Source organism: Pantherophis guttatus, chromosome 13 (genome assembly GCF_059756535.1).
Source record: "Pantherophis guttatus breed Tessera chromosome 13, ASM5975653v1, whole genome shotgun sequence".
NCBI classification, from domain to species: Eukaryota; Metazoa; Chordata; class Lepidosauria; order Squamata; family Colubridae; genus Pantherophis; species Pantherophis guttatus.
Genome location: NC_142075.1, coordinates 9,032,725 through 9,053,353, shown reverse-complemented (window position 1 = coordinate 9,053,353; position 20,629 = coordinate 9,032,725). Strand labels below are relative to the sequence as shown.

The following is a 20,629-nucleotide window of genomic DNA, read 5'->3' as shown; positions in this document are numbered from 1 at the left end:
AGTGTGTGTGTGCGCACACACACAGATATGCTTGCAAACAACTTTCATAATGGAAAAGTCTCCTGCTTGTCCCCACAAAGTGCAAAGAGCAGGACAAACACAAGCACACACGCACACACACAAACACAATGATGTCTTAGCAGGTCAACTTTCAGCAGTGCATTTGCTTCCCTCTAGTGGCTGCACAAATGCAGGCAGGATTTACTGCGTTTAGAGTCGGTGTGCATTTGTGCTTACAATACATTTGTAAATGCTGGACTTGGAAGCTATTAGTGGACCTTTTAAATGGGCAAAGGAGTGGGAGGGGTGTCAAAAAAGGGGGCAGGGCCAACTGAAGGCAATATAGGTAGCCCTTGGCTTATAACCATTCGTTTAGCAATCATCTGAAGCAGTGGTGGGTTCCTCCTGGTTCGGCCCGGTTCGGCCAAGCCGGTAGAGGTGACGATATGACGTCACCGAACCGGTTTTGCCCCCCCGTCCCCCCCACATTGTTCTTACCTTTTATTTGGCCCCACCCCCAATCTATTGCTGCCTCCTGAGTCTCAGCTGATCGGCTAGGAGGAAAAAAACTGTTTAAACTCTTGCCGCGGGGCTTCAAAGGGCCGCCCTACAGCTGATCAGTGTTAAAAGGCAGTGTGGTGGTAGACCAGTGCCTCCAAAAACAAATGAGTAGACCGGTGCCTGCAAAAATAAATGGGTAGACCAGTGCCTCCAAAAACAAATGAGTAGACCGGTGCCTGCAAAAATAAATGGGTAGACCGGTGCCTCCAAAAACAAATGAGTAGACCGGTGCCTCCAAAAATAAATGGGTAGACCGGTACAGCTCTGCAAGCAATTAAAAGTCTGGTAGACCAGTACCTCTGCTAAATCCTAAAGAATTGTCACATGACCATCAATCCACGCTCACAAAATAAGCCACGCCCACAGAACTGGTAGTAAAAAATTTTAGAACCCACCTCTGCTCTGAAGTTATAATAGGTAAAAGTAAAGGTTTCCCTTGTCCAGTCGTGTCCCACACTAGGGGGCAGTGCTCATCTCCGTTTCTTAAGCCGAGGGACTCAGGGTTGTTCGGGAGATTTCCGTGGTTACAGTAATGGCCCAAATTGTGGAAACCTTTTGGGAAAAGTGTATTTTCTAAAACTAGCAAATAACACCACTTTTTTGGAATAGTAGTACCCTAAAATTATATATCAATGGAAAGATAATTTAATGAAGAATGTAATGCAATAACTTTTATGAAGGATTTGCTATTAGAATAGCAGTTACAGTATAAAGAAGAAAAGTGAAACACGTAGAAAAAAATGAGATAAACAAAAATTATCATCATAGAAAAAACGAGATATACAAAAATTATCACCATGTCAGTTAATACTTAGTTGGGTAGCCTTTAGCATGAATTACAGCCTTACAAGGTCTTCCCATTGAATGAACCAAGTCTTTTAGTTCTACAGTTGTTATAATGTGAAACCAAGATTGAAGGATTGCTTCCATTAACTGGGTTTTATTGGTAGGTCGCTTCTGATTAACAGGTTTCTTTAGTCGGCTCCCTAGATTTTCAATTGGGTTAAGGTCTGGGCTATTCCCAGGCCATTCCAGCGGTGGAATATTTATTTATTTATTAATTTATTTTATTTGATTTCTATACTGCCCTACTCCCGAAGGACTCAGGGCGATGCACAGCCAAACAATAAAATACATACATACAAAATTTAAAAAGTAGAATTAAAATCAAATTAAATAGTTTTGGCCCGGACAAATTAAAACCCCAATCAATTTAAATATGATTATCTTGAAACTCCCCCCCCCAAAAAAAGTGGTGTTATTAGCCATCAAACCTCAAAAAATACACTTTTCCCAAAAGGTTTCCACAATTTTGGCCACTACTGTATGTGGCCAGCATGGCTATACTCTAAAGATGCACAAAGAGCATTTGCTATTTGGGATAGACAATCTACAGGATCTACCTCTCCATCATAAGTATGGGTTCCCATAGAACACAATGAAAGGACCGCACCCATACCTTTATTGGGATGTGGCCCACATTGTCCTCCAGAGGATGACCACGGATGAGACCACGGGCTTCAGTCAGCTCTGCACAATCGCTCGGAGGTGAGGGAGCACCATCAGAAAGGGGAGCCATGAGGGACTCCATTTCATGGGAAGTTGAAGGGATTACCGAGAGGGGTGCCGCCTGTCGGCTCCGGTGGTGGTACGCATGGCTTCCTGAAGCTTGGGAATCCAAACCAGGCATAGATTTCCTACAGAAAAGGAATGAGACAGCTCCATAGACACTGGTCCCAGGCTGATCACAAGCCTGTAAAGGAAATCATGATCTTAGTAGCAAATGCTGCTCGGAATGATGTTATTTTTCCTTGCTCAAGAACGGTGGAGATTTCCTGGAAACCAGGCAGTGGAGGAGGAGGGTAGAGATGGAGAAAATACTCAGATTGAACAGCCAAGAGGCAGATGTAGAAAGAGATAAAGATATTAGAGAGGAATACGGAAGACAGGTCAAAAAGAAAAAAAAGCATAGCAACTAAAGTACTAAAGCGGGCAAGAGACGATGGATAGATGATTTTTTGTTTTTGGTGTTGTTTTGATTTGCCTTCCTTTTCCTCTTTCTTTCCTTTTTTTTTTTTTTTTGTAGGTAGGTGACATGATTAGAAGAAAATGTTTTTTTAACAAAGAATGACATGATTAAAAGTTAGAACAAGAGACAGAAATAAGAGAAAAGAGGAACATTAGTGTATATACTTTTATATAATAAAATAAGACAAATAATAAGAGAAAACATGGAATAATCGAATAATGAAAGATTGCAACTTTTTATAAATATGTATCAGTATTAGAAATATATAAGTTGGATTGAAAGTAATAATTATGACTAATGCTATTAATCTTATTTGTATTAGAATATAATAAAATAAGAGTAATAATAAGAGAAAAAAAGAGAATGGTGGAGATTTGTTATGTAGTTTCTTGCAGTTTTGTTTACTCGTATTTGATGGCTTGCTGATATTGGAAACCTCTAATCTCCAATTCTCTCTCTATATGGTGGCCTTATACCTCCTTTACATAATAGTTACCATCATATAGAATACAGAATAACAGAGTTGGAAGGGGCCTTGGAGTTCTATAGTCCAACCCACTGCTCAACCACTCTGGACAAATGGTTGTCCAGTTTCTTCTTGAAACCCTCCAGTGACCCACAAACTCTGGAGGCAAGTCGTTCCACTGATTAATTGTTCTCACTGTCAGGAAATTTCTCCTTAGTTCTAGATTGGAACTAAGTTGTTAAATCAAGACAAATCATTTCCTTGTCTTCAAGGAAAAAACCAAAGTTCAACTGCTTTTTGAAAAGCACTTAGAATGCGCAGAAACGGATAGATTAACGCTCACTATAAAGGATAAAGAAGAAACTGAATTTTTTTTTTTTTGATATGGGATGTATTTTATCAATGGCTAGAGAATAGAAACAGACGTTAGAAAGGAGGAGATATAAAAATAGGAAATGTTAATGTGGAAAAGAAGATGATGTTAGGTATTATTGTTATTATATTATTAATATTATTGTGATGAATACTACAACAAATATTAGTCATGGATTATGACTGTTTAAAAATTACTGTACCCAGATCACACACTGTTTGATGGAAATTGAATGTTATATAAATAAAACAAATAAAACATGGAAAAAAAAAAAGAAAAGCACCTTTGGGACGTGACGGAATCTAGTTTCTGCTTGGTTGCCTTGTTTTCACAGGGGGGCATTTAAAGATCCCTCCCAACACGCATCTTGATAGGGTACCGTCCAGGGGTGGGTTCTAATTTTTTTTTTACTACCGGTTCTGTGAGCGTGGCTTATTTTGTGGGCGTGGCTTGGTGGGGGGGGTAATGTGACTGGGTGGGCGTGGCCAACTTTTTTTTTTTTTTACTTTTAAAAGCATTTTTTCTACAACCTTAAGAGGTTGCAGAAAAAAAAATGCTTTGAAAAGCCTCTGCCGATCAGGCAACTCAGCTGAGATCGTCAGAGGCTTTTCAAAGCATTTTTTAAACCACCTCTTCGGCTGAAGAGGTTGTAGAAAAAATGCTTTGAAAAGCCTCTGACGATCCCAGCTGAGCCGCGGGATCATCAGAGGCTTTTTTTTTTACTTTTAAAAGCATTTTTTTGCCCGAAGAGGTTGTAGAAAAAATGCTTTTAGAAGTAAAAAAAAAAAAGTCTCTGATGAGGTGGGCGGGGTAAGCGAGCAGCGACCGGGCTGGGGACCAGTTCGGGGGCGTGGCCAGCCAATGTTATTACCGGTTCTTGGAACTACTACAAATTTTTACTACCGGTTCTTGCGAACCGGTGCGAACCAGGAGCAACCTACCACTGGTACCGTCGATTCCACACTTCCCAATTCTTTGACAACATTCACCCTTGAACCCGGGCAGAAGCCAAATGGGGCAGACAAGTGGGCTCAAATGCGTTGGAGATGACATCAACCCAAGACTTACTTCAGGTAATTGTTGCGAAAGCTGGCACAGGCACAGAAGACGATGCAGAGGAGGCAGATGGCTACCGTGACTCCGGTGACAGAATGAACTAAGATATCTGCAGGTGAAGGAGAAAGGAGGACATGAAAGCAGAGAGGAAGACTTCCTACTTTCCTTCTAACAACCATCCCGGAAGGTAGGTTGGGCAGATCTATCTATCTATCTATCTATCTATCTATCTATCTATCTATCTATCTATCTATCTATCTATCTATCTATCTATCTATCTATCTATCTATCTATCCATCTATCCATCCATCCATCCATCCATCCATCCATCCATCCATCCATCCATCCATCCATCCATCCATCCATCCATCCATCCATCCATCCATCCATCTAGAGAGAAACAGAGAGGGAGAGGCTGGTCCAAACCTTCCCCATGAACTTCTGTTGCTGAGGAAAGACCTGATCCTGAATCCCCATGATGTCAATTCCATGTCAAGATATACCACAATGGTTCTCTAAAGTGTTAAACTTCTATTCTATTCTGTTCTGTTCTGTTCTGTTCTCTTCTCTTCCTATTCCTATTCTTATTCCTATCCCCTCTTCTAGTTCTAATTCTATTCTATTCTATTTTCCTATTCCCTTTCTATTCTATATTCCTGTCCCGTCCCGTCCCGTCCCGTCCCGTCCCGTCCCGTCCCGTTCCGTTCCATTCCATTCTATTCTACTGTTATTTTGTAATCTCTTCTCTTCTCTTCTCTTCTCTTCTCTTCTCTTCTCTTCTCTTCTCTTCTCTTCTCTTCTCTTCTCTTCTCTTCCCTTCCCTTCCCTTCCCTTCCCTTCCCTTCCCTTCCCTTCCCTTCCCTTCTCATTCCTATTCCTACTCCCATTCTATCCCACCCCACCCCTGCCCACTCTTCTTTTTAAGGTGGCAAAAGGAACCAGCAGCCCTTACCTGTGAATCCCTCCGGCAAGGTCTGCACGTCTTTCACGCTAGAATACGGTCCTGATCCTATAACCGTCTTGGCTCCCACCTTGAAGAAATATCTGGTGTCGCTCTCCAACCCGTCAACTTCAGCGCTGAAGGTACTGCCTGAAGAAGGGAGGAATTCTGGATGTGGAATCGGATTCCAATCTTCCAGCCCCAAGGTTGCAGCTGCTTTCTTCTTCCCCAGATGACCCATGCTCCCCAAGGAAGTACACACGGAGGAGCTCAAAAAAGTAATGCCCATAAAAATAATAATAGAATAATACTGTTGGAAGGGACCTTGGAGGTCTTCTAGTCCAACCGCCTGCTTAGGCAGGATACCCTACACCACTTCAGACAAATGATTATCCAATCTATTTTAAAAACTTCCAGTGTTGGAGCCTTCACAACTTCTAGAGGCAAGTTGTTCCACTGATAAATTGTTCTAACTGTCAGGAAGTTTCTCCTTAGCTCTAAAGTGCTTCTCTTCTTAATTAGTTTCCACCCATTGCTTCTTGTCCTGCCCTCAGGTGCTTTGGAGAATAGCTTGACTCCCTCTTCTTTGGGACAGCCTCTTGAGATATTGGAAGACTTCTATCATATCTCCCCTGGTCCTTCTTTTCATTAAACTTGACATACCCAATTTCTGCAACCGTTCTTCATATGTTTTAGCCTTCAGCCCCCTAATCATCCTTGTTGCTGTTGCTGGCTGGGGAATTCTTGGAGTTAAAGTCCACAAGTCATGCTACTATTTTGTCACCCCTAGTCCTTTGTTTGTTTGTTTTTTTATTGAACTTAAACAAAGTAAACTTTGATCACAGGATTGTGGCCAACATCTTGAATTTTGGATCCCACCCCCTCCTTTTGCAGACAACTCTGGATGTTTTTGTGCATTTGCAGACTCAGTGCTTCTTACCAGTGGTGAAATCCAATTTTTTTTACTACCAGTTCTGTAGGCGTGGCTTGGTGGGCGTGGCATGGCTTGGTGGGTGTGACTTGGTCGGCATGGCAAGGGAAGGATATTGCAAAATCCCCATTCCCACCCCACTCTGGGGCCAGCCAGAGGTGGTATTTCCAAATTCTCCGAACTACTCAAAATTTCCGCTACCGGTTCTCCGGAACCTGCTGGATTTCACCCCTGCTTCTTACCCTCTTTGGTCAACAGAGTCCACATCTCATCCGGCTGGGTGCAGTTGGCGTTGTAGAGGATGACATATTCCACGATGATGCCATTCGGTTCCAGGGGGGGACACCAGTGAAGCTGGACCGCGTATGGGTTGATGGGGTGTAACCGCAGGTCAGAAGGGGGAGTGGAGGGCCCTACAGGAGAACAGCAGAGGCAGCAGGAGACAGAAAGCAAGCATAAGGTGATCTGGATGAGCCTCTGAAACTCTTCCCGCCCCCAAGTTCCCTGATAAGTCAAATCAAATCAAATCAAATCCAGTCCTAAGGCCAGATATAAACAAAGATAAAATAAAAGTATTGTATCCATATCCATATCCATATCCATATCCATATCCATATCTATATCTATATCCATATCCATATCCGTCTGTCTGTCTGTCTGTCTGTCTGTCTGTCTGTCTGTCTATCTATCTATCTATCTATCTATCTATCTATCTATCTATCTATCTATCTATCTATCTATCTATCTATCTATCTATCTATCTATCTATCTATCTATCTTTCTGTTCGTCCATCCATCCATCCGTCTGTCTATCACCGTGATGGCGAAGCTATAGCATGCGTGCCAGTGGTGGGTTTCAAAATTTTTTACTACCGGTTCTGTGGGTGTGGCTTGATGGGTGTGGCAGGGGAAGGATACTGTAAAATCCCCATTTCCTCCCGATCAGCTGGGACTTGGGAGGCAGAGAATAGATGGGGGCGGGGCCAGTCAGAATTTTTACTACCGGTTCTCCAAACTAGCAAAATTTCTGCTACCGGTTCTCCAGAATTGGTCAGAACCTGCTGAAACCCACCTCTGACGCATGCCCAAAGTGGCACACGAAGCCATGTCGCCCGGCATGCGTGGCCTTGCCTGTTTGTCTTCTGGGTTTCTGGCGCGTATGCGCTTGTGGTGATCAGCTGTCATTCGCGCATGCAGCAGTGCCAAAAACCAGTGTGTGCATGCACGCTGGCCTGCTGATTGTCGGGTGCGCAAGCGTGCCAGAACTTGGAAGTTTGGCTTTCCAGAGCGTGATCCCTTCGCGAGCATGGTAGTCCCAAAAACCAGCCTGCGTGTGCGCGCCGGCCAGCTGATTGTTGCACACGCATGCACTGTAGAACCCGGAAGTTCGGCTTTTCCAGAGCACAATCCCTTTGCTCATGTGGCAGTGCCGAAAACCAGCCTGCACATGCACGCCGGCCAGCTGTTCGTTGGGCGTGCATGCGCTCTAGAACCTGGAACTTCAGCTTTTCTGGAGTGTGACCCTGACAATCACGCACAACATTTCCATGGAACTTTTTCAGCACTCAGTGCTGAAAAGGTTTGCCATCACTGCTCTATCATCTACCTATCATCTGTCTAAATAAATAAAGACAACCATCGAGAGAGAGAATGAGTGTTTTTTTCCCTTCATTTGGAGAGAACTTTTTAACAATCTGCTCAAGCTCTCATTTTTATAGGTCCAATTTTAACTGGTTTTATCCGTACTAGCAACTGTTGTGGGTATTTGGATATAGAAAAGGCTTACATATAAACTTGTTGAAACGGGTGACTGTAGAAATAATAAATTAAATTAAATTAAATTAAATTAAATTAAATTAAATTAAATTAAATTAAATTAAATTAAATTAAATTAAATTAAATTAAATTAAATTAAAAATAAAATTACATTAACTCAAAAAATTAAATAAGTAATAAATTAAATAATAAAATTAAATAATGAAATGAAACAAAATAAAATAAAATAAAACAAAACAAAATAAATGAAATAATAAAATGAAATAAATAATAAATAACATAACATAAAATAATGAAATGATAAAATGAAATAAAATAAATAATAAAATAAAATAAAATAAAAACGAATAAAATAAAAATAAATAAAATAAAATAAATAAAATAAAATAATAAATAAAATAAAATAAAATAATAAATAAAATAAAATAAAATAAAATAATAAAATAAAATAAATAAAATAAAATAAAATAAAATAATAAAATAAAATAATAAAATAAAATAAAATAAAATAAAATAAATAAAATAATAAAATAAAATAAAATAAAATAAAATAAAATAAAATAAAATAAAATAAAATAAAATAAAATAAAATCTAGAATACTCTGGTGTTTTTTTTAAAGGTCATCTTTTCTGCCGTACCAGAATTAAGTTCCTCCTTCGTATCCCCATCCCATCCCATCCCATTGTCAGGGAACATTTCATGCTGCTCTACTTACTATCTGGGAGGGTGAAACACTCCACCGCATTTCCAAACGGACTATCCATTCCGACACCGTTGGACTGCACCGCAAACTCGTATCTTGTGAATGGTTTCAGTCCGCTGATCAGAACATTCTCTTTAGAGCTATAGAGAAGAAGAATAAATTCCCACAAGTGGATGAACCCAGGATCACGCAAACAGGTGTCCTACAAAGACTGGCAAGATTTCGGCAGCCTTTGACTGGTAGAATCATAGAATGATAGAAATTTGGGGCTGGAAGGCAAAAGGAATGTCTCGGTAGCCAATATGAGGCCTTTACCCGCTTCCGGTTTAGCCGTTTGTTTTATCTAAAGCAGTTAAAAACAGATTAAAATCTGGTGGGTCAGAAAATCTGACAACTACCCAAAGCTATTTCTCTGGGTTGATCAAGATTGAAGTTTAACAGAGACAAGTTTAACAGATTAACGGAGTTGGAAGGGACCTTGTAGGTCATCTAGTCTAACCCCCCCCAATCTCCACCCAAGCAGGAGACCCTACACAAATCTCAAAACAGCTCAGAAAACTAAAGACTGTAATATAAAGGCAACTGGGCTTTGTTTTTTCCTTGAAGATGTTTCACTTCTCATCCCAGAAGCATCTTCAGAACTGAAGAAGCTTCTTGGGTGGGAAGTGAAATGTCTTCAAGGAAAAACAAAGTCCAGTTACCTCTTGAAAAAAAAAGCACCTTTGGGACAACCATGACCTGGATGACTGAGAATCTCCATAGACAGTGTAATATGAAGGATAAAACATAAATGCTCCTCACTAGATGATCTGAATGGTTCCAATAAGAAAAAGTCTATTTTTAAGTCTTTGGTAAGAAAAGCTGTTATGATCTAGGCTTCCTGAGTCATTAAAACACACAAGTAGTCCCAAAAAACACTTTTATTGCAACAGCTGTGATTACGTTCATTCACAGCTGAGTCCCAATTAGTTGCAAAAAGCCCTTCGGGAGAAGTCCTTTGGGATAATCACCAAACTTTAACTCCCTTGACACTCTGACAAAGATCTACTTGGCAAAGCCACACGGAGTCCAGAATCAAACAGAGATGCCGACTGGGAACAGAATTAACAACGTTGCTTTCCTGCAAAGAGCCCACATGCCTTTGCTCCTCTTTTAAGCCTTATGTGAGGGGCCAATCATCTCCATTACTCACAAGTTGTCCTTTTTGTTTTAGCTGTTCTTGCCTTTTGGCAGCTCTGCGCATGCACGCACTAGGAATAGGCTCCTCCTGTTCCTCTGCCTCTCTGCTGTCCGATTCTGGAGGCTCTGGAGTCCGCATCACTCCCAGATGGCCCTGGCCCCATCTCTGCCTCCGATGCAGAGCCCTTGTCCGGGCCTTCTCCAGACTCCAGGACTGGCCCATGGTCCTCCCCAGCCTCCTCACTGTCCAACTCTGCTGCTAGCTCCGTAGGCTGCTGGTGGACCACAGCAAAAGCCCCCACATTAATTCTGCTTGGAACTGTCCACCACACAACTATGACAGCACATGCCTCATGATTTCATTTGCACAAGGCACCACGATCCTTGTGACGTCACGTACTCTCCTACCTTGTGTAATACATCACAAGCGAGGCATTCTTTAACCCCCAAGGGCTGAATCGCACTGTGTAGTTGACGATCTTCACGGTGGTGAAGTTGGGTTTCTTCCACCGCAGCCAAATCGTTGTGGAACTATTGGAATCAACGTGGAGATGCCCAGGAGGTGGTGGGGGACCTTTATGAACTGGAAGATCTGAGAAGATAAGCACGGAAAGGAAGGGGGGAGGAGGAGGAGGAAGAAGAGGTGAAGGATTAGGAGAAGGAAGAGGAAGAAGAGGAGGATTAGGAAAAGGAGAAGAAGAAGGAAGAGGAGGAGGAGAAGGAAAAGGAGGAGGAGGAGGAGAAGGAGGAGGAGGAGGAAGTGGAGGAAGAGGAAGAGGAGGATTAGGAGAAGGAGAAGGAGAAGAAGAAGAAGAAGGAAGAGGAGGAGGAGAAGGAGAAGGAAGAGGAGGAGGAGAAGGAGAAGGAGAAGGAGAAGAAGAAGAAGAAGAAGAAGAAGAAGAAGAAGAAGAAGAAGAAGAAGAAGAAGAAGAAGAAGGAAGAGGAGGAGGAAAAGGAGGAGGAGGAGAAGAAGAAGGAGGGGAAAGAAGAAGAGGAGAAGGATTAGGAGAAGGAAGAGGAGGAAGAAGAGGAAGTGGAGGAGGAGGAAGAGGAGGATTAGGAGAAGGAGAAGAAGAAGGCGGAGGAGGAGAAGGAGAAGGATTAGGAGAAGGAAGAGGAGGAAGTGGAGGAAGAGGAAGAGGAGGATTAAGAGAAGGAGAAGAAGAAGAAGATAGAAAGAATATATCTGAAGTATTAAGTGTGGAAGGACTAGTATCAGTAACAGCTGTTGCTTGCATGGCTAGGTTTCCTGTCACAGGGCTCTACACATCAAATGCTCCGTGGATTCTTTGGAGTTCAGAGAAACAACATTGTGGGAACTCTCACAAAACAGAAGTTGTCAAGAGAATGGCCATTCCCACCTACAAAATGGTGGCCATGTTTTTCCCAGGCAACCATAAAGTACTTATTTTCAGAACGCCCAAGTGTGGCTAAACGAGCCAATCCAAAGGTCTAACTACAGGTAGCCCTCGACTTACAACTGCTCACTCAGTGACCGTTCGAAGTTACAACAGCACTGAACAATGTGACTGAGGACCACCTTTCACACTTAATGACTGTTTGCAGCATCCCCACGGTTACGTGATTTATATCTGGATGCTTGACAACTGACTCACATTTGTGACGGTTGCAATGTCCCCGGGGTCACGTGATTCCCCCTTTTGCGACTCTCTGACAAGCAAAGTCAATGGGGGAAGCCAGATTCACTTAACAACCGTGTTACCCATTGAAGAACTGCAGGGATTCATTTAACGAACGTGGCGAGAAAAGTCGTGAAATGGGGCAAAACTCATTTCTCATGTAGCAAGCTGAATTTGGGGCTCAATTGTGGTCGTAAATTGAGAATTACTGCTAATAACAAAAAGGTTAATAACTACTAATAATTACTGCTAATAACCCCATGTTAAGCTTATGTTTGAAGCAGTTGCAATTTTTTTAACAAAAAAAAATAATTCAACAGTTAAAAGAGAAGATACCTACCAGCTGCGGTGACAGGTGCTCGCTCCGTCCTGCCTTTCCACACGGCTGCATAGCCCTCTTCATGCTTGTTGAAAGCCACCAGCCTGATTTCATAAAGCTGTCCAGGAACTGGACAGAGTAAAACAGAGATGCGATTACTAAACAAAATGCCAAAAAGAGGCAAAACCCAGATTTTTTTTTTTAGTTTAGCTGAACTCTGGCGTTCTGCCACCCTGCTTGTTAGAAATGACAAAAGTGCATCAGATCTGGAACCTGGGAAATGGTAGTTTGATTTGGACAAGAGCCTGTAGTACAGTGGACTAAAGCACTGTTATTAACATTTGCTGCTTGCAATTACTGCAAGTTCAAATCTCCCCAGGCTCAAGATTGACTCAGCCTTCCATCCTTTCAAAGGTAGGTAAAATGAGGACCCAGATTGTGGGGGCAATAAAATGACTTTGTATAAATATACAAAAGTATGAAGGCTATTGCTTAACGCATTGTAAGCTGCCCTGAGTCTCCGGAGAAGGGCGGCATATAAATTAAAAGCAAAAAAAAAAAAAAAATCCGATGTCCCAAAACTATCCCAGTTTCACCTAAATTTTGATGGTAGCAGATTCAGTGGTGGATTGCTACTGGTTCTCCCCGGTTCTTGCGAACCAGTAGTGGAAATTTTGAGTAGTTTGGAGAACCGGTAAATACCACCTCTGCCTGGTCCCGCCCCCAATCTATTCGCTGCCTCCTGCGTCCCAGCTGATCGTCTAGAAGGAAAAAAATCAGGGCTCACTTGACAAAGAAGAGGGAAAAAAAAAAACAAGACACTGTAGCTTTAAATTGAGAAGCCAAGAAGCCTCCAAACTGATCGGCTAGAACTGATCCGCTCCTTGTAAACCGCTCGGTGGTGGTAGATTGGCAATTGAGGCCAAGCTGCCTGAAAGTGGTTTCCGATGCTCTCATGGTGGCAGAGAGGCAAAAAATTGTTTAAACTCTTGCCTTAGTGCTTCAAAGGGCCGCCCTACAGCTGATCAGCAGTAAAAGGCAGTGTGGTGGTAGACCAGTGTGCTCCAAAAACAAACAGGTAGACCGGTACAGCTCTGCAAGCAGTTAAAAGCCTGGTAGACCAGAGCCTTGGTAGTACAGTGGTTTAATGCACCCTGTTATTAACACAGCTGCCTGCAATTTCTGCAGGTTCGAATCTCACCAGGCTCAAGGTTGACTCAGCCTTCCATCCTTTCTAAGGTAGGTTAAATGAGGACCCAGTTTGTGGGGGCAATAAGCTGACTTTGTATAAATATACAAAAGGATGAAGGCTATTGCTTAACGCATTGTAAGCCGCCCTGAGTCTCCGGAGAAGGGCGGCATATAAATCAAAATTAAAAAATTAAAAAATTAAAAAAAGTACTTCTGCTAAATCCTAAAGAATTGCTTGTCACATGACCCTCAAACCACGCCCAGAAAATAAGCCACACCCATAGAACTGGTAGTAAAAATTTTTAGAATCCACCCCTGAGTAGATTCCCTACTCAGCCAAGTCATAAAAACATAGAAAAGTGGAGTTGGTAGAGACCTGAAGAATCACCGGCCTTTTGCTATATGCAGGAAAACCAAGTACAGATAATTTTCCACTTACGACGGTCATTTACTGACTGTTCAAAGTTACGATGGCACTGACGAAAGTGACCTATGACCCTTTTTCACAGTTACAACCTTTGTAGCATCCCCGTGATCAGGTGATCAAAATTTAGATGCTGGGCAACTGGTTCATACTTGTGACCGCTGCTGTGTCCCAAGGTTTTGTGATCCCCTTTTGCGACCTTTTGATAAGCAAAGTTAACGGAGAAGCCAGATTCACTTCACAACCAGGTTACTAACTTATCAACCTCAATGATTTACTTAACTGTGGTGAGAGAGTTCATTAAATGGGGCAAAAACTTCACTTAACAAAGGTTTCACTTAACCGCATAAATTTTACGGTCGATTGTGGTCATAAGTCGAGGACTACCTCTACACCTATTCTTAAGATGCCTACGGAGATTCTCAGTTATCCAGCTTATGGTTGTCTCAAAGGTGCTTTTTCAAAAGGCAACTAGACTTCCTTTGATTTTTTTCCCCATGAAGATGTTTCGCTTCTCATCCAAAAAGCTTCATTGGTTCTGGCAGGGTGGTGATGGGGACGGAAAGATCAAGTTTCTTTGCAGTCCTCTGGTCGTTAGCAGTCTCTCTGAGAGCTCTTGAGGCCACTTGGGGATTTATCTGTGCCCTCAGGGCCACCTGAATCAGAGTGCAAATGGGTGCAGAACCTTCTCGGAACTGCTGAAAGGACTGTGTTGGAGACAGGAGATAGGCGGTATCGTACTCTGCTCTCTCTGTTGAGAGAGGGCTACTCAGGGGTGGGCTTCCAAAATTTTAGCACGGGGTTCTCTGCCCAGTTGCTGGGTGGGCGTGGCCATGGTGGGCATGTCCTAGTCAGCTTCCTGCACCAGGGTGGGGGGCGTTTTTGCCCTCCCCGGGCTCTGGAGGCTTTCCTTGAGCCTCCAGGAGGACGAAAATGGCCTCCCCAGGTTCCAGAGGCCCTCTGGAGGCTAGAAACGGCCTTCCTGAACTTCCGGTAGGCTCATTTTTTGCCCTTCCTGAGCCTCCACACGCGCACTTACCTGCATCCAAAACAGGCCATGTAGGGACTCCTGGGAGGGGCAGGGTGGGCGGGGCGGGGCCAGCCAGGAGTGGGATTCGAGGGTTCTTCAAACTGCACAGAATCTTAGCTAGAGGTTCTCCCGAACCCTTGCGAACCCCCAGCAGCCCAGCCCTGCCTCAATGGGAAGCGAGTTGGTGTTCCCTAATTGTGGGTCAATGGTGCGAAAGGCCACCCCACGCTCTCCTCCAAAAGCAGAGAGCCCGAAGTAGGTCATTGAAACGGCTCGATTGCCTGCTGCCAATGTAGAAATGGGGCAAGCTTTTTTTTCTTTCTTTTTTCCCCCCCACTTTCTTAATCCAATTAAATAATTGCACGAGGCTGGTGCACCGCTGCAGGCTGCCCAAGGCAACTTCCCCTCCCCAGGCCAGTTCAAAAGGAGCTTGGCAAGTGAACGGAGGGGGGTGGATCCGGCAACTGCCAACTCGGGCCGATTCTTGCAATGGACAGCCAAAAGACAGGCCGTTTCTGCCTTTGGCTGGCTCTTCTCTTCTCTCTTTTTTGCTGCCTTGTTGAACGATATTCTTTAAAAACTGTCCCATAACTCGATTTCCCCTCCTTTTTATTTTCTCTTCTCTTCTCTTCTCTTCTCTTCTCTTCTCTTCTCTTCTCTTTTCTTCTCTTCTCTCTTTTTTTTATTTGATTTTTATTATAACATATAGTGATACATTTGGTACATTTTTGGTTCATTGGTGCAATTATATACATATATACATCTACATGAATTATTACTTGTCTTTTATTTGATATTGTTTCTTCGTATAAATCTTTCGCCTTTTTCTTCTCTTCTCTTCTCTTCTCTTCTCTTCTCTTCTCTTCTCTTCTCTTCTCTTCTCTTCTCTTCTCTTCTCTTCCCTTCCCTTCCCTTCCCTTCCCTTCCCTTCCCTTCCCTTCCCTTCCCTTCCCTTCCCTTCCCTCTCTCTCTCTCTCTCTCTCTCTCTCTCTCTCTCTCTCTCTCTCTCTCTCTCTCTCTTTTACGAATGTACTTATTCAGGACGGGGTGGAATGGCTCAGAGTTTACAAATAGAAAGAAAATGGGGCAATTCTCCTTTGGAGCACCCGGCCGCTCCTTCCCAAATGATCTTCCCCTCTACGTCTCCTCATTAGCTTCCCCAATGAAGCCTTGCTAATTAAGGATGGCTCTATTCACTGCCTGTGCTTGAATGGTGCCAACTCTTTTTCAGTTCCACAAAGCAGCCTGCAAACGCCCTCTTTGAGCGCTGCCAAGGGCATCCCTCTTGCTTTGACTATATTGTGGGCAGGGTGGACGGGGGCGAGGGGGGGGGGCAGGCGGGTGGCTGGCTTCCAGCTCGCCTTCCCTACCAGGAAAAAAAAAAAAGAAAAAAAGCACAAGATGGAGTAGGAGGATCAAAAGGTCCAGCCACATTTGCATCTGGAAGAGAAATCGTGTTTAAACAGCTCTTCTCTGCTGGCTCTGCGGATCGAGAGACGGTTTTTTTGTGGGCTCTAAAATAAGGTTGGCAGCCGCAAGAACGGAAGGACAAAGGGAGAAATGGGCGGCGGGGGGGGGTGTCTTTTGGGGAAGGGCCGAGAGGGAGATCCAGAACTGTCCAGAGGGTTAAATTAAAAAAGATAAATCCTAAATTTTTCCTCCACGCAAGGGATAAAAGGATTTAGCCTGGCTAGGTGGCTCAGTGGCTAAGACACTGAGCTTGTTGATCAGAAAGTTTGGCAGTTTGGCGGTTTTGAATCCCTAGTATAGGTCTCCTGAGTGAGCAGGGGGTTGGACTAGATGACCTCCAAGGTCCCCTCTAACTCTGTTACTGTGACTATTAAAATGTGTGCCCTGATATCATGATGAAAATCCCACCCCTTGGGTCCCTACAGGTGGTTGGTTGGTTATTATTTATTTAATTTATTTATTTATTAGTTTGATTTATATGCTGCCCTTCTCCGGAGACTCAGGGCGGCTTACAATGCATTAAGCAATAGCCGTCATACTTTTATATATACCTGCTTAGTAGGGCTTTCGCCCCCCCCCCCCAGCGGTATTCTTTTTTTATACAAAGTCAGCTTATTGCCCCCACAACCTGGGTCCTCATTTTACCTACCTTGGAAGGATGGAAGGCCAAGTCAACCTTGAGCCTGGTGAGATTTGAACTCACAGTAATTGCAGGCAGCTGGCAGCTAAGTGCTACTTAACAGCACTTTAGTCTGCTGCGCCACCAAGGTTGGTTTCTTGCTTGCTTGCTTATTGATTCATTGATTCATTGATTCATTGGTTCATTGATTCATTGGTTCATTGATTGATTGATTGATTGATTGATTGATTGATTGATTGATTCATTCATTCATTCATTCATTCATTCATTCATTCATTCATTCACTCATTCATTCATACAAAGTGTAGAGAAGAGCAACTAGAATGATTAAAGGCCCAGAGGCGAAAACATATGAAGAACAGTTGCAGGAATTGGGTATGGCTAGTCTAGAGAAAAGGAGGACCAGGGGTGGGGGACATGATAGCAGTGTTCCAGTATTTGAGGGGCTGCCATAAAGAAGAGGGAGTCAACTTAATTTCCAAAGCACTGGAGGGCAGGACAAGAAACAATGGATGGAAATTAATCAAGGAGAGAAAGCAACCTGGAATTCAGGAGAAACTTCCTAACAGTGAGGATAATTAACTAGTGGAACATCTTGCCTTCAGAGGTCGTAGGGGCTTCATCAACTGGAGGGTTTTTTTTTTAAAGAAAAGACCGGACATCCATCTATCTGAAATGGTCTAGGGCAGTGTTTCTCAACCTTGGAAGCTTGAAGATGGGCGGACTTCAACTCCCAGAAACCCCCAGCCAGCAGCGCTGGCTGGGGGATTCTGGGAGTTGAAGTCCGCCCATCTTCAAGCTACCAAGGTTGAGAAACACTGGTCTAGGGTCTCCTGCTTGAGCAAGGGTTGGACTAGAAGACCTCCAAGGTCCCTTCCGAGCTCTATTCCGAATTGTTTTGAATTGTTCCAAAAGGCAATTTTGGATCTGGCAAGAAAAGTCATAAAATGGAGCAAAACTCAATTAACACATTTCTGACTGAGCAACATACATTTTGGCCTCAATTGAGGTTGTAAATCAAGGACTGTCGGCACATCACATGGATCTCTTCTCCTCATAAACAGACCGAAACCGATCAATCCGAAAATCACCAGTTCATTTTGATCCCTTTTCAGCGAATGGCCCATCCGCCGTCGTAGAGCGCTCTTCCTGAAAGCTTACCTACCTAATTGTCTCAGCTCGTGTTGTTTCACTTTCTTCTTCAGTTTTACGGGTCCGACATCCCGAAGACGGCCTTCCGAAGGGATCTCCCTGCTTGACTCCTCAGTGGGTATTTCCCGATAATACAGCTTGTAGCCTGAAATTTGTCCGTGGTTGGGTGGAGGCTGCCAGCTTACCAACAGCGAGTCCATTTTGGCTTGGACCATCAACTCAGTTGGGGCAAAGAGAACTAGGAAAAAAAGGGAGAGCAGAGTCCTGAGACACAATGAGAAGTAGTCTCAAATTCATCTACGTCTCCATAACGTTTCCCTATCCTTTCCTTCTCAAATTTTCCCACAGTAGTGGCCAAAATTGTGGAAACCCTTTGGGAAAAGTGTATTTTTGAGGTTTGATGGCTAATAACACCACTTTTTTGGGGGGGGAGTTTCAACATAATCCTATTCCACTGCTGGAATGGCCTGGGAATAGCCCAGACCAGTGGTGAAATCCAATTTTTTTTTTACTACCGTTTCTGTGGGTGTGGCTTGGTGGGCATGGCATAGGAAGGATACTGCAAAATCTCCATTCCCACCCCACTCCAGGGGAAGGATACTGCAAAATCTCCATTCCCACCCCACTCCAGGGAGGTTATTGCAAAATCTCCATTCCTTCCCCACTCTGGGGCCAGCCAGATGTGCCATTTGCCGGTTCTCCAAACCACTCAAAATTTCCGCTACCAGTTGTCCAGAACCTGTCAGAACCTGCTGGATTTCATCCCTGGCCCAGACCTTAACCCAATTGAAAATCTATGAGCTGACTAAAGAAACTGGTTAGTCAGAACCAACCCAGCAATAAAACCCAGTTAATAGAAGCAACCATTCAATCTTGGTTTCACATTAGAACAGCTGCAGAACTAAAAGACTTGGTTCGCTCAATGGGAAGATGTTGTAAGGCCGCTAAAGCTTACCCAACGGAGTATTAACTGACATGGTGATCATGTTTGTATATCTCATTTTTTCTATGGATAATTTTTGTATATCTCATGTTTTTTTCTACGTGTTTCACTTTTCTTCTTTATACTGTAACTGCTATTCTTTTTTTTTGTTTTAAAAACAAACTTTATTAGATTTAAAAAAAATAAAATTGTATAAAACATTCACAACCTTAAAATACAATCAACAGTATCAACAAACAACAAAGTATATATAATGTATATAAGTACACATATATACTTGTTTAATGTTTAAGCATTCCTAACAAAAAATTTCTGGTTCTAATTCAATATCCTCCGCAATTATTTCTGATATCCAAATTTAACTGCTATTATGTATAATATGTAACTGCTATTCTAATAGCAAATCCTTCATAAAAGTTATTGCATTACATTCTTGATTCAATTATCTTTCCACTGATATATAATTTTTGATACTACTCCCCCCAAAAATGGTGTTATTAGCTAGTTTTAGAAAAATACACTTTTCCCAAAAGGTTTCTACAATTTTGGCCACTACTGTAAATCAAACTGAATTACAGTACAAGGCAGTCCTAGTAACACAGTCCATTTAGTGACTGTCCAAAGTTTCAATGGCCCTGAAAAAAAGGGAGTTACGACCAGTTTTTCACACTTATGACCTCAGCAGCATCCCCACTGTCACGTGATCAAAATTCAGATGCTTGGCAGCCGATTCATCTTTATGACAGCTGCAGTGTCCTGGGAACACTGTTTTGCAACCTTCCGGCCGGATTCGCTGAACAACCGGGTTGCTAACTTATCGACCTCAGTGATTCACTTAACAACGGTGGCAAGGAAACAACGTAAAATGGGGCAAAACTCACTTAACAAATGTTTCATTTCACAATTTTGGGCTCGATTGTGGCCATACGTCGAGGATTACCTGTAGACCGCACCGGTGGCCATCAATGATGTCGAAATGGCAGATATGATTGGGTAGTGTGTGATGAACATTAAAAGGTGGGCTTTGATGACCTGGACGCGCCCACCATTTTGACATTGAAGATGACTTCTGTTGATGTCCTTGGAACCCACCAGCTGAATAAGCTGATTTTCTCCTTCCCTTGCTCAAATCCTGATTCAGGGGTGGGTTCTAATTTTTTTTACTACCAATTCTGTGGGCGTGGCTTATTTTGTGGGCGTGGTTTGATGGTCATGTGACAATTCTTTAGGATTTAGCAGAGGTACTGGTCTATCAGGCTTTTCACTGCTTGCAGAGCTGTACCGGTCTACCCATTTGTTTTTGAAGGCACCATGTCTACCCATTTATTTTTCGAGCCCACTGGTCTATCACCACATTGCCTTTTAACACTGATCAGCTGTAGGGTGGCCCTTTGAAGCCCCTTGGCAAAAGTTTAAATAGTTGTTTTCCTTCTAGCCGATCAGCTGGGACTTGGGAGGCAGCAAATAGATTGGGGGCAGGGCCAAATAAAAGGTAAGAATAACGCGGGGGGTGGGAGGGCCCAGCTCCTGAAAAAAGAGAACCGGTTCGGTGACATCATATTGTCACCGCTACCGGCTCGGCCGAACCGGGCCGAACCGGGAGGAACCCACTACTGTCCTGATCCATTTCATATTTCCCCCTTCTTCTACTGAAAACACCGTTCTCTTAACGGAGTCACTGCTTCGGTCCAAATTGCTCCCCTTTGCTTCCAACCCTGCAGACAACTTGAGAGCCAGGTCCATCTCTTATTTCTGTTGACGCTGCTGGGTCAAACTCAGAAGGATTCTGAGGTAAAACAAGAGGA

At 43.1% G+C, this 20,629-nt stretch overlaps 1 protein-coding gene across 2 annotated transcripts in view; it reads right to left on the bottom strand.

Annotated features, from left to right (window-relative positions):
* Positions 1-20,629, bottom strand: part of IGDCC4 (immunoglobulin superfamily DCC subclass member 4) — a 96,347-nt gene that overhangs the window by 6,860 nt on the left and 68,858 nt on the right. For both annotated transcript variants that reach the window (XM_087878313.1, XM_060694775.2), the window contains 8 exons: positions 17,895-18,119; positions 11,996-12,103; positions 10,424-10,607; positions 8,849-8,976; positions 6,599-6,769; positions 5,438-5,575; positions 4,498-4,594; positions 2,021-2,258 (listed from right to left, as the gene is read on the bottom strand). In XM_087878313.1, the coding sequence (XP_087734439.1) occupies positions 2,021-2,258; positions 4,498-4,594; positions 5,438-5,575; positions 6,599-6,769; positions 8,849-8,976; positions 10,424-10,607; positions 11,996-12,103; positions 17,895-18,119 (1,289 nt within the window). The remainder of the gene's footprint in view (positions 1-2,020; positions 2,259-4,497; positions 4,595-5,437; positions 5,576-6,598; positions 6,770-8,848; positions 8,977-10,423; positions 10,608-11,995; positions 12,104-17,894; positions 18,120-20,629) is intronic.